General features: G+C 36.4%; 1 protein-coding gene across 2 annotated transcripts in view; it reads right to left on the bottom strand.

The window, feature by feature from the left end:
* DYNC2H1 (dynein cytoplasmic 2 heavy chain 1) overlaps window positions 1-17,824 on the bottom strand; it is a gene marked incomplete at its 5' end in the record, with an annotated part of 166,288 nt that overhangs the window by 20,363 nt on the left and 128,101 nt on the right. For both annotated transcript variants that reach the window (XM_083362406.1, XM_083362407.1), the window contains 3 exons: window positions 4,665-4,754; window positions 4,971-5,180; window positions 8,685-8,801. In XM_083362406.1, coding sequence (XP_083218532.1) covers window positions 4,665-4,754; window positions 4,971-5,180; window positions 8,685-8,801 — 417 coding nt within the window. The remainder of the gene's footprint in view (window positions 1-4,664; window positions 4,755-4,970; window positions 5,181-8,684; window positions 8,802-17,824) is intronic.

Below are 17,824 nucleotides of genomic sequence, written 5' to 3'. Positions count from 1 at the left end.
CCGAGCTAACTCCGACGACCCCCCCAGTGATGGCAGGTTGAAGTCACCCAGGACTATAAGCCTGGGGAACTCCACCGCCAACCCTGAGAGGGTGTCGAGCAGCTCAGGCAGGGCTGTTGCCACACAGCTGGGCGCCAGGTATGTGAGCAACAAGCCCAGCTGAACCCGAGGACCACATCTCAAGAGGAGGGATTCACTCCCGGCCATCTGGACAATGGTGGCCTCCCGAGGACACAAAGTCTCCCGAATAACCACTGCCACCCCACCACCCCTGCCCTGAGCCCGTGGCTGGTGCAGCACCCGGAAACCTGGCGGGCATAACTCGGTGAGAGGCACCCCTCCCTCCGAACCCAACCAAGTTTCCGTGATGCACGCTAGATCCGCACATTCCTCCTCGATCAGGTCACGGATGAGGGGAGCTTTGTTAACTACGGATCTAGCGTTAAAATAGACCAACCTGAGCTCAGGGGCCTGATCACCCTCATCCCCGGGTAGGAGGGTGCTAACCGGAGGGTCGGAGCGCGCCACCGCTCGGAGATAGCGGGGGCGCGATCCTAGATGTTGATATGGCCCTCCGCGCAAACACCTGCTGCCATACCCTATCACCGTGGGGATTCGATTAAGTTGTTAAGTTGCTTCCACTTCCACCACATTCTCCCCCCCCCCCCCCCACACACACAAAAACTCAGCTATGTAGTTTGAGAACCTGGGGAATCTTGTACTCTGTGGCATGCACCCTCCACTAGCACCTCCAGTCCTCACACACCTGCACTCCACATAGTACATGCCTGCCAACCTGCCTGGCCTCAGTAGTGCAGTGTCACAGCATCAACCTGTGCATCTTCCTGCCCCTTGTAGCAGCCACCCCCAATCTGATTGTGTTTGCACTGCAGCAAGCACCTATCTGTCCACTGCTCTGCCTGCAAGCTGCATAAGACTTGCAACTTCCTGTCGGCTTCCCCATTAAGTTTGCTTGTTGGACTTTGGCAGAAACGCCAGAGGAGATCTTAACAACCCCTAATCCTCACTTAATAACAGAAATCGGGACTGCTGTTGCTAAGTGATGCAGTCATGTGACACCGCACTTTACAACTGCATTGCTTAGCAGTGGGAATTCCGGTCCCCGTTATTGTTGTTAAGTGAAGACTATCTCCCGAATGAAGGCCAATATACATGTCCCAGGATAATGTTGTAGGCTCCAACATTAATATGAACTTCTCTCCTTGAAGATGGGCTCCACCATGAGTCCAAAAGCTCAGAAGGCAAAACTATTAGTCCCGGTGATCAACCCAGATTGGATCCTGAAGATAATCTGTAGGCAACAGGGCAAGATATGCTCCCAGGTTTGCAAACTTTGATACATCAAGAATTGTGACATTATTAGATACAAAGTACTAATGTCACACAGCTTCCCTAAGGTTTAATATATTTTCATGTCCATACAGTTGTCTAATATATCTAATAATCCTTAGCAATGTGACAACCTGAAATGTTAATTTGCTAGTGCATTTCTCATTTCACTGTGCGTTCCCAAGAGTAAAGCAATTTTAGATGAAAGAATAAAATTAAAATACTCTTTTATTATAGAACTTCCTAATGCAATATCCATCCGCTACAGATAATTGTCAGTTTATTATGTGAATGAATTTGGGAAGAGGCAATAATAACCTTTTAAATGCAATATTAGTCCAGAGATGTGCTGTGAATAGGCCTTTAAATCAAAGCCTTTAAATTAGAGAGTCTATCAAGGTATTTTATAATATCAAAAACATTGACTTTAAACAAGTTCATTTGTGTTTTTAAAAACAAGTAATAGAATGTTACCATTGTTTTCACTAAGCATGACAAACGTTATCTGACTATGTGAAACTTTGAACAGATTGTTCATATTTGTATTTTTATGCAAAGAATGCATATGTTCCAGATACAATTTATTTTTTTTAAAAAAATATAAAAGTACTTGAGAAAATGTATGGGTCTGAATGATTTCCTTGAACTTAATTACCTATTAAATATTCAATAAAAATATATGGCAGACTGGGAAAAGTGTACAAGATAAAATATCATGACAGAGATACCATCAAGAAATTTCCTAATGCCTTATAGTTTTACAAGGCTGCTCAAAGGAAATATCACAAACCTGTTAATTATTCAGAAATTAAGTAAAGGTATATTTAAAATTGACGACATAGTGCAAGTAATATAATCAGTTTTAAGGACAGTAGCAGAAATAAATCAGCCGATTGTTTTTGTTTTCTTAATGTTGCTGAATGTATTATGATGCATTACTATATTGTTAAATATAGCTTGACCCAACTATCTGTAGATTAAGCACAACAGTCAAAATGTTGTATAAAATGATATGTTAATAACCTTAAAAGATTTTAATGCATTCTGTGAAACGCATTTATTTATTTATTTATTTATTTATTGTTTGTTTGTTTATAAAATTTATTGGTTGCCTCAAGGCAGCTTACCTATGCCCCTTTGGGTCATCCTTTCAGAGCTACTTCCTTACCGGATTCCTCAAAGCCTTCAAAAATGACAGCTTCTAATGTATTGTCTTCTCATGAAAAATTTGGATACATTCAGAGATGCATCTGCCTTGGAAAAAAAGCCCATGTTGGACTGTATAGCACAGTCAAACATCAGCTCAGGAAATGTTTTGTGACATTTTGTATTATGTCAAAATCTGCCTTGTGATAATGCTTATGGTCATAATAGGTTTTATAAAATTTGCAAATTTCAGTTGCACAAGAGACTTTGGACACATTCTGTAAATTAGCCCATTTAAGATATCTTAGTTCAAAAGGTTTTGCCCTACAGTATAGTGCACCGTTTCATCCAGTTAAAAGTTATTTATTTATTTATTTATTTAATTTAATTTGTATACCGCCCTTCTCCCGAAGGACTCAGGGCAGTGAACAGGGCCATAAATACCAAAATAACCAAAATACAAAATTAAAAACAAATTAAACCCTAGTGCCCAAATGTAAAAAGAAATTATATTAAAACAAAATTAAAACCCAAACCCATCAGACCAGGCTGCCTTGTTCAAACAAACAGGTTTTTAGATCACGTTGGAAGGAGCGAAGGTCGGGAGCCATCCGGAGCTCAACCGGTAAACAGTTGCAAAGGTCAGGCGCACCCACAGAGAACGCCCTCTTTACATCACATGGTATATTTCTAGTTCACTTTAGATTTTTTTTTGAAGAGTTGCTATCACATATACACACTTTTAGAAGGGATGTAGGATCAGTAAGAAACCTTATTTTGCCATCAAACATGTACCTTTTAGAAATTTAGCATTATACAAGTGCCAATCCAGTTCCATGCTAGTGTGTATCTGCACTGCTGGTGCAATTCCCCGGTATTTATGGTTAAAATGAGTCAGAGACATAAACCCATTCTATCCTCATTCAAAGGTAACAGATCTGACCCTCTAGAAAAGTAAACTCATTGCCTCTCTGGAAAAATATGATGACCAAGGCGAGATTTAAAAAGCTGCTTATATCAACTGTGCACACAGCAATGATTCAAAATAATTTTGTACACAGTGACAGCAGGAGGCAATGTAGCATGAAAGTCGCTCTCCAGGATCACATTGGATAAACTTAGCCCATATAAGAAGGACCTAATAACAGAAAATGATGAAAAAATAGATTCTGCAACATTAGGTGCTTTATATACTCTGCCTCTGAATAATTATATGAACTGCATAAGGCTAATATTTGCCTTTTCAGTAATCTTCAAACTGTATGCACACACAGATCCAACATAACTCTGTACATTAAGGATAAGCAAAAGAATGGAAAATTTATTGTACAAACCAGTCTGCTCTTATTGCCCTTTTGCCTTTGAAGGTTTTGTTGTTGTTGTTTTGAAAAAAAAAAGCTTTACAAGAAAAGCAATCCTTTTTTCCAATGTAGGCAGGAGCTATATTCCCAAACAGCTGGTAGATACCTAGCCCTTTACTCCAAACAACGGCATCAGAAGCTAAATGCTCATGAACTCTTTCCTCTTGAAGGATCAGTCAGTCATACAGAACATAATCTTCAATACACATATAGAATCATAGTGCAACACCAAAGAGAAAGGAGTATCAATCGATTTACTAATGCTGCCTCTTTTCAAACAGAGGGCAAATACATGAACAGTAACTCCAGACGTGTGCTCTTGTTAGCAGTCTTGTTTCCTTTTTTATGGAAACTGGACATCGAGGACCAGAAATATTTTTTAAAAAAGAAGACAAAAAAGCATAGAATTTTGTGTTGTGGCTGCTGCTATTGTTTGTTACACTATATGTGTCCTTTTATTTTCTATGACAACTTCTGCAAACTCAGACTATGCCAGGTCTGCACCATGACCAGAAGGCTTTGAAATTTTCCAACTTACTTTTTCTACAAGACAACCTGGTATCAATGAACCCTTATGAAGCCTAAATACATTTTATACTATCATCCATAATGTATCAAAGGAATTCAAACATAAAAACTTGCAACGTATATTATTCTATGTGATATTTTAAAAGAGCCAATTCCTTCCCTGCCTGGGTTTATAAACGAAGTGATGCAAGATGAAAAAACAAGGATACCATATACCTATGAATTTTACTACGCATTAGAAACATACTAAACTTAAAAAAATGAATAATGGCACTCTACCTGAATGGCATGGGCTCGTGCTACAACAGCTCTCAGATATTGTAAAGGATCTTCTGGACCTTCCCATTTGCTCTGCCACGTTAAAGGACACTGGGGGGGGGGGGGAAATCATCATTAGACAACTTGCCGACTGTTTTAATTCACAGATCTCGTCTGCATTTCCACACTGGATATGAAGGTGGTTTTTTTTTTAACCTCTTTGATTAATAAGGAAACTTTCATCCTTCCTCAGTTAGATATAGTTCAAGTTCATTTTATTTACACAAGAATGATATATCTTATACAGGGAAAATTGAGACATCTTACCTTTTGGTTTAATAAAGCACTGGCTAATTGTTGCACTTCTGAACTTAAGAGTGAGGTTCCTCGAATTACTTTACTGAGAGCAGCAAGAGAGTGGTGAATACTTTGAACTAAGCGAATGGCATTAAATTGTTCTAAGATAATGAAGGAAAGGATTGGAGATCCTTGCCGTTCTGAAGGGGGAGACACTTTCTGATGAATCAGATTGGAATTCTAAAAGACAAAAATCCACCAATATACAGTTAATGAGATTATCCTTGAAAAATATAGATAAATAGATTCTGATTCCCAGAAGAGGAGGGGACATATCATTTACATAATTCTTATCCTTCTCAGTATGGATCTAAGTATCCTGGAAAATTGAAAATATCTGCATTGCTGCAGTGATAATGAATGAACCAGGAAAGAGGGCACAGGATCTTGAAACAAGCAGCAAAAAAAAATAGCAAAAAGAGGCAGTTATTTTATAATACTCTCCGGAATTAAATGTTTTTTTATTGAAAAGTTTTATCATACATTTTATCTTTAACAATCCCCCCTACCCCTCCCCTATCCCTCCCTCCCTACCCCTCCCCCCCTCCCCTCCCCCCCCCCGAGCTAAGTACAAGGTATAAAAAACCAAAAAAAAATCATAAACATCCATATGCTAACAACCATAAACTCTAAAATCTATCTCTCTCTAGCTCATATAGGATAACTACAAACACTATTAATATAAAATATATAAAAAAAGAGAAAAAAAGGAGAAAAGAAAGGAAGACTTATTCAAATGCTACATGAAACTTCTTAGTCCCATATTTGTTCTGGATATACTCATATATCCAGAACAAATATGGGACTAAGAAGTTTCATGTAGCATTTGAATAAGTCTCCGGAATTAAATGTTATGAAATATTAACTAAGAACTGATAATATGAATTAGAAGATAGGACAATAAATTGCAAAGGTCAAACTCAGATTAATTGAATTCTCCCTTAAATTCAAGTTTATTATATCAATTACTGTGAAGAGATAACTTATAGATTTTATATAAAGGCAGGAAAAAATTCCCCGGAAACTTAATTTTCAAAAAGATGATTTTTTCTTATTCTGGATGATACAGCAGTCCCTCAGCCCAGCCTTAATACCATTTACTCAAGTGGTAGCTGTGACAAGGCATGTTTTTCTATAATTTTGAATGATGTTAAGATCATTAGGCTATTGGAAAATTCAATATATTAGGTTGCCTTGGAAGGAAGTTGGAAATTACAAGTGGTGCAGAATTCAATTGCCAAAAAGTTGGAGTGGAAATGGATGATTTAACTATATAATAATTGTACTTCTTAAACAACATTTTGTTTCATTGCCAGGTTCAAACTGCTGATTATGAATATTAAAGCCATATCCTGTAATAAGTATTTCTGAAAGCTTCCTTGCTTCCAAATACAGCGATGTGGGCAGTTTTTGACACATGTTACATTAATGCTCTGCAAGCATCTTTGGCTTCCAGTGTGCTTCTGAGTGAAATTCAAGATGCTGGCAGTTACTTTTAAAGCCCTTCATGGCTTGTGATCATAGTTACTTATGGGTCTCTCCCCAATGATTTCTACCCATTACAATTGGCCCAGCAGAAGAGGCATGCTCTGGGTGACATTGGGTAAGAGGTTTTGGCTCACAGAGCCCAGAAGGAAGAACTTTTCTGTCATGTCTTCCACCCAGTGGAACATCATTCCACTTGAGATAAAGTGAGCTTGGGCCCTGCTGGCTTTTTGTTGCCTTATGAAGTGCAGTTGGATCCTTTACTATTAATTTGCTATTAATTTACTTAATCACTTAGGTGAATAATCTAAGGGACAGGTCCACCATCTTTGGCCTGGTACCTCACTGCCGATCTGCCATCAAAGGACTAGGGGTGAGGGCTGGGGGACAAACGGGCAATAAACCTGTATGCATTTTCTGTAGGAATTTGGGAGGGGGAATGACAGCTGAGAAAAAGCAGATCAATGTGGGACTGGTTTGTGGCAGGCATCTTCAAAGCCATTAGCCCTGAGTGTGGAAATTTACCAGCCCAAACACCTCAGTGTTCCCAAAACATCTCAGTGGCATCACATTGGCTGTTTTGGGACAGGTCATGTGGGGAGGGACAGGAATAAAGGAAATAGCTTTGTATTTATGCACGGGAAACTCAGATTCTACCTGACTTTATTGCAACTAGCATCATTTAGTAAAAGGATACTTCAACCAAATGGGAGTCGAGGGTTTTTCTTCCCTAAGGGATCGGACTGGAGCAGGTCTGGCACTAGGTATTTTCTTAACATATTAATGTTAGTGCTATAGATCTCACTTTTTAGTTTATATTGATTTTTGTTTGTTTAATTTATATGGCCACCCATTTCAAACAAGACTCTGGGTGGCTAACAACAATTTTAAAAAAAACAGCAAAAACCCAACAAAAATATAAAAAAATGGCACCAGGAAAAAAACACACAACTATCAATATAACTACAGCACAAATATTTCAATACAGTAGAACAAAGTGTAGGTTCTAAAATTGGTTAACTGATTATTAAAGTTAGCAGACCAGATCTTGAAGGCATTCTGGCTGGAATTAATGGAAATTAAATTGTGTCACAACTAAATTGGCATGAATTAGACTTCAGATCTGAATCTTTGTATTGCTTCTAAAGTTTAATGCTGTGTTTTCTATTTGAGAAACAATTCTGGCTGAAAAGCTATAGTCAGCCCAAGGCATTAATTTTCAAAAGAGCTTAGGATGAGAGTGGGATTCTAGTGATATAGAAAGAGAATTTTTTTAAGGGCCAGATTTAGTGCTTACTACACAACAGATACAAATATAAAAGCCTGAAAATATTTACATCCTAACAGCAATTCTTTGCTTATTTTTTTGCACAGACAAAATGGCAATCTATTCATAATACATTAAATTTGTTGTTTCATGTATTCACTGAAGTATTTAACATTCATAAATCTGACCAAACTGCAACTTGCTTTTAATTCTTCAGTTCAGTTTTTGTGGCTCGGGGGCCTTGACCTCACCAAAAAAGAGGCTCAAATCTTAATTATAGTTATTCCAAGTCTAGCCACCAGTTTCCAGTCCCACTTTTATGATTTTACTAGATTTGTTAGGAATATATAAAAGTCCCATGCTTTAGCAATAGAAAATCACAGATTGGAAATCTGTCTTCAGTCCAAGTACATATTCTAAATCCTTTGTCCTAACTAATAAACTAATAGCATAAAATCATTCCAATATAAAAAAAAATAATTATCTATTATATAAAACAAGTTATTCTCACATTTTAATCAGAAAAAATTGGGGTTGGGAGATGACAGAAAAGGCTGCAAATGACAAGGCAACATGGACACAAGATGCTTGGTAACCAGTTGTAAGAACAGGTTGTCAAGCATCCAAAATAAGATCATATGCCCATGGGGATGGTGCAGTGGTCATAACTTCAAGGATGGGTCATGAAATGATCTTTCCTGAGTCTCTCATAATTTTAGACAGTCATTTGCAAGTGGTTATAAGTTGAGGACCACATGTGTAATTTCTTTCTCTTTTAATTCATCTCGTGTTTCAATTTCTTTGGCTTAACTTATTCTTTTCTTATATTTTGCATAATGTTGTACATCCTGAAAGAAATAGCCTATTGTTTATGTATGAAAAACATGGTTACTAACATCAAAGGTTTTTTTCTATCCTTCAGCTGATCTTACCTGATTAATTTTTTTCCATAGATTGAGGACTGGAGAAAGCTCATTTGACCAGATTTCTCTGTCAAATTTGCAACCAGCAGGTACAGACCTACTCAAGATCCGAAGTTGTGAAATGACCTGTAAGAGGAAAAAAAAAGAGAAAATATAGAGACAATTCCCAATAAAATTATGGAAAAGGTCCATACCTGTATATTTTGATAAATATCTTAAGAAGGGTGTGAACAAGATCATAATTACAAATAAATAAACCATAAATTGTATGAGAAACCTTTTATCAAAATAAGCAATTATTGCTTGCAAGTATATTTAACATACAGAGTATTTTCATTAATTGATTATTTGTATTAATAACTACACTACCAGAGATAGTTAAGGCTGATTACAAAGGATTAACTTGACACTTTTGTTTGAGATATAAAAAAAGAAATGTTGATCACATGAGATAAAGCTGGAATTAGAATTATATTACGATTTGTAAAAGTTTGAAATCAAATCTGTTTGAATAAATTTTTGAGAATTTAATTTACATAAAGGTAGCTTGCACAAGAAAATCTGTTTTCTTGGCCTGACATTTATCTGTGTCATCTATATTAATATCAATATCCATCTACTCTCTACATCTATTGTACGTCTATATCTATATTATATATTTTTCCATGAGGTTGCGCTATTCAGTTGTTCAATACTGTGAATTATGCACTTAAAATTCACTTGCTTTTGCATTTTTGATAGATTTTCTAACTTAAAAATTGTGCAGCGATGCAATGTTTCATTTTGTTTGATAATTTAGATAGTTTTTAGTTTACCAAAAACAATTTAAAACAATTTATTACACTTGGTAGAACATGAAGCTTCACTAGTTTGTAATCTAAGGAAGTATTATTTGAAGTTGTATAATTGTTGCTATTAATGTATTTGTTAAACATTCTGGAAAATTAGCGCTTAAAAAAAGAACAGTTTCAATTTAAGAAGAAAGTGGAGAAAACTTTTAATACTTCTTTTTACAAACTAGACACAAAATGTTTAAATGTTAATGAAAACAAATCACCTTGTATACTGAAAATGTTTTTCTCCTTAACAGAAATTGAAAAGGGAACTGATATATTTGCTGAGCAATAAACTAATTATAGTTATAGCCGTATAGGATCTCCAAATTAGATGCTTTCTTTTCCAGTATAACCAGGGCTAAAAAAACCTCTTTATCAAATCAATTTAATTTATTATACTTAAATTAGCCAAGCTATCTAATTTGAATTGCCTTACATTCTTCTTATAAACACTATTCTCCATGCTAAAACCTCACATAGAAGACAATGAAAATAAATTATGCAAGAGATGGAATCAGGATTTAGGCTCAGGATATGCTTTATCAGGCAATAAAATGTTTGCAAGGAAACAGATCTTCCTGGGTAATTTGGACAGTGGTAAAACACATCAAGGATACAAAGATCCAGGACTTAAGCCCCATTCAAAGGAAAAAAGAATGGTATGGTACGTAAGTAGTCCTCAACTCACTGCTCTCTTAGCGACCATTTGAAGTTATGATAGACCACCCAAAAGATATTCACAGACCAAATGTTAAGTTCCCATGGTCACCCTTCTCCCCTCCCCCAAATGTCACACAATCACATTCTGTGTGATCGGCAACTGGTGTGTGTGTGTGTATGTGTGTGTGATCATGATTCATGTTTCAGTTTCTGGCAAAAAAAACCCCCAACCATTGCGAACAATGGATCTACTTAATGATGGTGGTGCTCATTTAATGACCACAGATTCACTTAACAACCATGGTGATTTGCTTAATGATTGCCACAAAATACATAAAATTGGCTTGAGCATATGATGACCTACTTAACAACCAGCACAGCTTTACAACTGTAATTCCAGGCTCAATTACAGTCGTAAATCAAGGATGACCTGTAGTGGTTAAAGAATTACAATAGGATTGGTGAGATCACCTTCACCATTTTTGTGAAATAGGCAGCCTTATTAATACAATAAATAAATAGATAGCTGATAGCTAGATGGCTAGATAGATAGACAGACAGACAAAACAGACGAGAGGAAAATGGAGAGCTCTTTAGGTCAGATTAAACTCTGAAAGAAGAAAGATAGGACAGAATTCTAACAGATAAAATATATGCTAGATAAGAATCATAACAAAACTGTAGGCAGCTCATTGGGCATATATACACACACAAAAGGACTGAATCTATTCCATTTGTAATTGGATTCATTGTCATCTCTCTTTTTAAGAACAGTGAATAATAACAGACCGTGGGTTGTTTTAGTGTCCTTCTAGAATATGCATTCTAATTTTCCATGCCTCTAAACTACAAATTATTATAGTTATTTGGAAGATGAGATTTTTACTAAATATCAGAAGTTAAATGTGTAGGCTTTATATTGTGCCAAAGGACTGTATCAGCACATTTTTTTCAAGAGAATTAGCTTGAATATAAATCACAGGAGACATGCTAGCTCATACAATTTTTAACTTAAGCAAACTAAGAGTGAATCTTTCTGTCACAGTAAAGGAAAAACTACATTCATGCTGTCAGCTGTAAACTTGATCAAATCTCCAAACAAAATGGCTCGTTTCTTTGAAGAGCCATGCACGGTATGTAATGAAAATATGGTCATTTTACATAAAGCTGTGTCGTGATGAAGAAGACTCTGTCTTGCACTTCCAAGAAACTAGCAAGCAACAGAAGATAAATTGGGCATAAACAGCCCAGCTGAACACGTACATTTCTACTGCTCCAGTTGCTCGTGTGAGAAAGTATCCTTCTTTACAATGAAATAATATTTCTCAGTAATTGTTTTCAAAGAATACATTTTCACAATATCATTTCCATCTCATCCCTAATCCATAAAGTTGCCTTCAGTTGTTCCACAGTTAATGATGTCTTCTCCCATCCCCAAACCTTGTGCTGCTGGCAATCTATAATAAAGCTGAATATGTGGACGATGGTACAATCAAAGTGTAGAATCTGCCCAGTTCTTGCTGCTCAGTTAGGCAAGCTGTTTCCTGTCTGGCTGCTGGCCTTCTATGGATAGTTTGGCTAGGTCTGCAAGAGAGACTAAACAGAAGCATCTGTTTGTGTACTATTTGGCCACCACTTCTGAAATCATGGTGACACATTCTAAATGATGTGCCTACCAATCATCTGGAAGACAGCAAGGCCTTCTTTTAAACATGTAAAGAGTTTTGAAAAAGATAGATCACTTTGTATGTATGTATTTTTATATATGTGTGTATATGTGCATATCTCTGTCTCTATATCTATCATCTATCTATCTATCTATCTATCTATCTATCTATCTATCTATCTATCTATCTATCTATCTATCTATCTAATCTATCTATCTATCTATCTATCTAATCTATCATCTATCTATCTATCTATCTATCTATCTATCTATCTATCTATCTATCTATCTAATCTAATCTATCTATCTATCTATCTATCTATCTATCTATCTATCTATCTGGCCTAGTGGATGATCACTTCACTATGAGCCAGCACTGTGCAGCAGCAACCAAAAAATTAATACAATCCTGGGTTGTATAAACAGAGGCATAGAATCAAGATCACATGAAGTACTGTACCGCTTTACAAAGCTCTAGTAAGACCACTCCTGGAATACTGCAGCCAATTTTGGTCACTGTATTACAAGAAAGATAGTTTGGAGAGTTTGGAAAAAATTCAGAGAAGAACAATTAAGATAATCAAAGGCCTGGAGACTAAAACATACGAAGAACAACTGCAGGACTTGGATTTGGCTAGTCTAAAGAAAAGAAGAAACAGGGGCGATATGATAGCACTATTCCAGTATTTGAGGGGCTGTCACAAGGCAGAGGGGTCAGGTTGTTCACCAAAGCACCAGAGGGCAGGACGAGAAATAATGGTTGGAAACTGATCAAGGAGAGAAGCAACCTGGAATTAAGGTGAAACTTCCTGACAGTGAGGACAATCAACCATGGAATAGCTTACCCCCAGAAATCTTGGGTGCTCCATCACTGGAGATTTTTAAGAAGAGAGTAGACAATCACCTGTCTGAGATGGTGTAGGTTCTCCTGCTTGAGCAGGGGGCTGGACTAGAAGACCTCCAGGGTCCCTTCCAGCTCTATTCTATGTAACATCTATCTATCTATCTATCTATCTATCTATCTATCTATCTATCTATCTATCTATCTATCTATCTATCTATCATCTATCCATCCATCCATCCATCCATCCATCCTCTCACCTATTCACTGCCAATCAACCTATAGTGAGAAAGAGAGATGTCACTCAGTCTCACATTCATCAAAAGGCTTCAGGCAATTTTACAAGATCTCAACGAACACAATCAAATTACAATTGTTAATTTTGATAAGGTACTTTTAAATGGTCGCACATATAATCTAGAATAGAATAGAATAACAGAGTTGGAAGGGACCTTGACGGCCTTCTAGTCCAACCCCCTGCTCAGGCAGGAAACCCTATACCATTTCAGACAAATGGCTGTCCAGTCTCTTCTTAAAAACTTCCAGTGTTGGAGCATTCACAGCTTCTGGAGACAAGTTGTTCCACTGGTTAATTGTTCTGTCAGGAAGTTTCTCCTTAGTTCTAGGTTGTTTCTCTCCTTGATTAGTTTTCATCCATTGTTTAAACATCTGTTCCATCTGTTTAAACAATTCTGACTTCCGTTTGCTTTATCTCACCTAATCCAATTTGGTTCTTACAACAGACTATATGCATCTGATGAAGTGAACTGGTTAGTCTGAAAATGTGCCACCAAATTTCTGATTTTTTTGGCCGTCCTATGTGTATGTGTAATATTGAGGAGAAAGCAGTAGTACATAAGCAAAAAACACTTGTCAACATGCCTAAGAAATTGCTTTATTTAAAAAAAAATCTTTGCAATGGAAAGCCAGAGTTAATGTCTGTAGATAGCATATTGCATGTGATTGATTTGTAATGTAAATGTGTTTATGTGTTTCATGTGTGAGCACTGTATTATTAATGGTACTGAAATTATGTAAATATAAATATGACCAGTACACCTATAGTGTTAGTTTTGCCAGATTTGGGGAGGGTGGAGGATGGGCATGATCCTATGCCACCTAATATTAACATTACAAATGTAATTAAAAAGACAACTTTTTTTTGCTCATATCCCCTTCTCTGTTTAAGCAAAAACATCAGCAAAGAAAATAATTTGCTTCAAGAAAAGCTATTTTGATAAACTCACAGAAGATAAGCAAGATTCCACAGCAGGAGAAACTAATAGGAAAAAGAACACAATATGTATTGGAGTTCTTAAAAGAAGAAGCTATTGTACTAAAAGCACAATTGCCTGCAATTTTAATCAGGAATAAAATGGATAATTGGCTCTTAAGCTATAGATAATGTTCCACCAATGACTTCATATTCTTAAAAATGTTACAATGGTACCAATGGATTTGAGTTTCAGTTGATTTATCAAAAATGTATATTTAGAATACATTGGTCAAGGAATGCACTTGAAAGGATGTACATCAGATTTTCCTTCTTTGTTGGAGATGGTAAAAAAAATATGTGAGGATTTAATGAATCTAATGAATTTAATGAATTTAATGATGTAGCCCTGGAATCATTTGTCATTATTTTGGAATGATATTTTAATGTACATAAGTAGATTTGTGTAAAAAAAACTTTAAATGTTAAAGGTGTTAATATAAATGTTGAATTATATGTCAAATCTTTGAATTTGTCTATTAGGAATTATGGTTGCATCATACATGAAAGGTATCTGAAAGAATAATATTGAGAAACTGGAAAAACTGATATTATTCCAGATATTAAGGAAAAGCTTTTAGAAATATGTAATTCTTTTATCCTGGAAAAATCTGTATTTTTTTCTTTTTAATTTACTAGTTATGCTTTAAAAGAAAAACAAAGAATGAACAAAAAGGAAAAAAGAAAAGAAAAAACTGGTATAGAAGTATAATATTTATAAGTGAGCAAAGGACAACCAAATTTATACAGTTAGTGTTCAGTAAATCTTTGATTACAAATTAACCATGGAAAACATTAAATTACATTTAAGTACATTAAATTGTTTTTTTTTTAATTTATATGCCGCCCTTCCCCCTGAGGACTCAGGGCGGCTCACAACAATATAAATTAAAAAACATAGAGTAAAAAAATTAAAAGAGAATTAAACAATAAATGCAAAATTACAAGACAATTTAACCCAGTAAAAAGCCTAATTAAAAAACGTAGTCAGTCCAGGCTCGCTTGTTGGAACAACCACGTCTTCAGGTCACAGTGGAAGGACCGAAGGTGGGGGGCCATCCGCAGCTCTGGAGGCAACTCATTCCAGTGGGTTGGCGCGCCCACAGAGAAGGCTCTCCCCCTGGGGGTTGCCAGCCGGCATTGCCTGGCCGACGACACCCTGAGGAGGCCGACTCTGTGGGAGCGAACCAGGCGATGGGAGGTTGACAATGGCAGCAGGTGGTCTCACATGTACCCCGGGCCTAAGCCATGTAGGGCTTTAAAGGTTATTACCAGCACCTTGATTCGCACTCGGTGGGCAACCGGAAGCCAATGCAGCTCGCGCAGGAGTGGTGTAACATGGGAGTACCGAGATACTCCCATAAGCACCCGCGCGGCCGCATTTTGCACCAGTTGAAGCCTCTGGGTGCTCTTCAAGGGCAGCCCCATGTAAAGAGCATTGCAGTACATCAAAACTGTGTACATCAGAATTTAAATCACTATGACACCTGCAACTTCAAGGAATGACACTTTTCCAATTTCTCAATATTTTACTAAATTCTTTCAATGCAGCAAAAGATATCCCTGCTATTAAAGGATCCTTGAATCCAAATGTTCTATGATTTCTATCCATTTACCTTTCTTTAAAAACACATCAGCAAATATATTATTAAATGGGTCATTCTTAACATGAAATTTATTGTAGTTATGAAATGATGATTACTAGAAGTGCAAATAATAGTCGGCTCCACCTTTTTTTAGCAGTTAAGAATTATTCTGCCGTTAAGTATTGAATACTGTCAAGAAAATGAAATAGTACGGTAGTTGAACTATCACTCATTTCAAGACTTCAGTTCCTTCCAAACATTGATAACACAAAAAACATAAACTGTTTTTCTATCCTTTACTCAAGAAATAGACTTTAAGATAATTCAATAATTCTCTTTAACTTTCCTTCTCTTTTTTCATGATTTTGTTCTCAAATTGGCTATCAAAACAGGCCAATACAACACTCCAGAGAGTCCACTAACCTATTCCATCAGATTTCTTGTGGGAGAGTTAATTCGGGTTTCTCCCGTTTCCTTTACAATAGCTGATTTCAAAATGGTTATTTTTCAAGTATTTATGCCACCTAAATTAACCTTTGTTTCTAGAATACTGAAGTCTTTGTCTCGATGTAGTACTAGATAGGCATTTTAACAATATACAGAAGAATGGAGCATCTCCAAAGAAATCCCCACATTGCTAAATATTTAAAACTATATAGAAGCTATAATGAACTATCAAAAGAATTTTAAATGCCAGCTATCACATCTTTTAGTAATCTGAAGATTCTGTTTTTCAGACATATTCCCTCCAGCATCTTAATATCTAAAACAATTGTCATAATGAGCCATATTAAGCAACCACGCCTTATAGTTTTTGGTTGCATTATTTGCCTTACGTTTACACAGGGCTTTTTTTCTCATAGAACGCTCAGAACGGAGTTCCGGCACCTTTTTTGGATGAAACCTTGTAGAGTAGGCAAGGCAGGTTGTATGACATGTGTGAGTTCCGGCACCTTTTTCTTTTACAAAAAAAGCACTGCGTTTACGTCTTGTCGTTCCCTCAAGTATAGGAACTTTATTTTAAATATTCCCAATGGTGATGAAGTCTCATCTGCAGTCTGCTGTTTTATTCATTATTAGGAACATTTCTTGACTGGAAAATCCTCAGAACTCAAGGAATGAGTTTTCTATTCTATTAATTGCACATCCATCCTTTACACTTATATACAAAGCCCTCTACATTGACCAGAACTATTCTATCACCTTTTACCCTCTTTGATCTTCCCACTTTTAGAGAAGTCACCATATTCATTTTCTTTGGTCATAGTATATTGTGATGGTGTGCTTCAAGGGAGATCTTATGACTGCACTAGGCTGCATTGTGCTGCAGCAAATCTTTGCATTCTGCATCAAAAAATAATTGAGCTATTCTAGGGGATTTAAACATTTGTTACTTTAAAAAATGCTAACTATCCCGTTCCCAAACTAAAAGCCTGATTAAGTAAAGACAATATTTAAATTGGCTGTTTAAATGTTTCTTGCATTTAGCACGCTACTGTGGAAGGATGGGATATCTAAACAGAAATGATAGGAACATCGAAATGAAAGTTTTAAAAGTTGCATGAGATAGTGAACCCAGGGAGATTGCCCATGTGACTTCACATTTTAGTACAGAAATACAAGGAGGAAACAGAATAGTCGCAGCATACCATCCAGGCAATATACGCAGTGCACTTCCTTAACATTGGGTTCAAATAAGCTGTATCTGAAATACATATTTCACTATATATTTCAAGATGAAAATTCAGCAGCTTGAAGGAAAATAATATCAGTACAGAACCTAAGGAACTATAGCGCACAACCATGGGGCAGATTGGCTCCCCAAAAGTCCTCCCTTCACCTTTCAATTAATTAATTTTTAACTGTGCTTTAATCCCCCTTGCCTCCTTTTAATTTTCAATTTTTACATATTGTTTCTATGTTTTAATTTATTTTTACTATTGTTGGAGAGAGGGAGATGGGGGATTAAACATGTGACTGATAAACAAAGAAACAAACAAATAAGGAACATTATGACTTTTCTAAAAAAAAAATCATTTAAAATTTTCAGTCTATTTTCTATGGTGAAGAAGTTTATTTTGGTCTATTTTCTCTTGGTAAAGGCCATAATTTTCTTTACTTTTTACAAACCGTGATATGTATTTAATCCATTCCGGGACATTTTTGTACGGTAATGGCATATAACAGGGGTGTCAAACTCAATTTCATTGAGGGCCGCATCAGCATTGCGGTTGCCCTCAGGGGGCCGGGTGGGCGTGGCCTACTGGGTGGGCGTGGCTAGAGTGTG

The sequence above is a fragment of the Vipera ursinii genome, assembly GCF_947247035.1.
Source record: "Vipera ursinii genome assembly, chromosome: 4".
Lineage (NCBI taxonomy): Eukaryota > Metazoa > Chordata > Lepidosauria > Squamata > Viperidae > Vipera > Vipera ursinii.
This window is presented reverse-complemented; position numbering and strand designations above follow the sequence as displayed.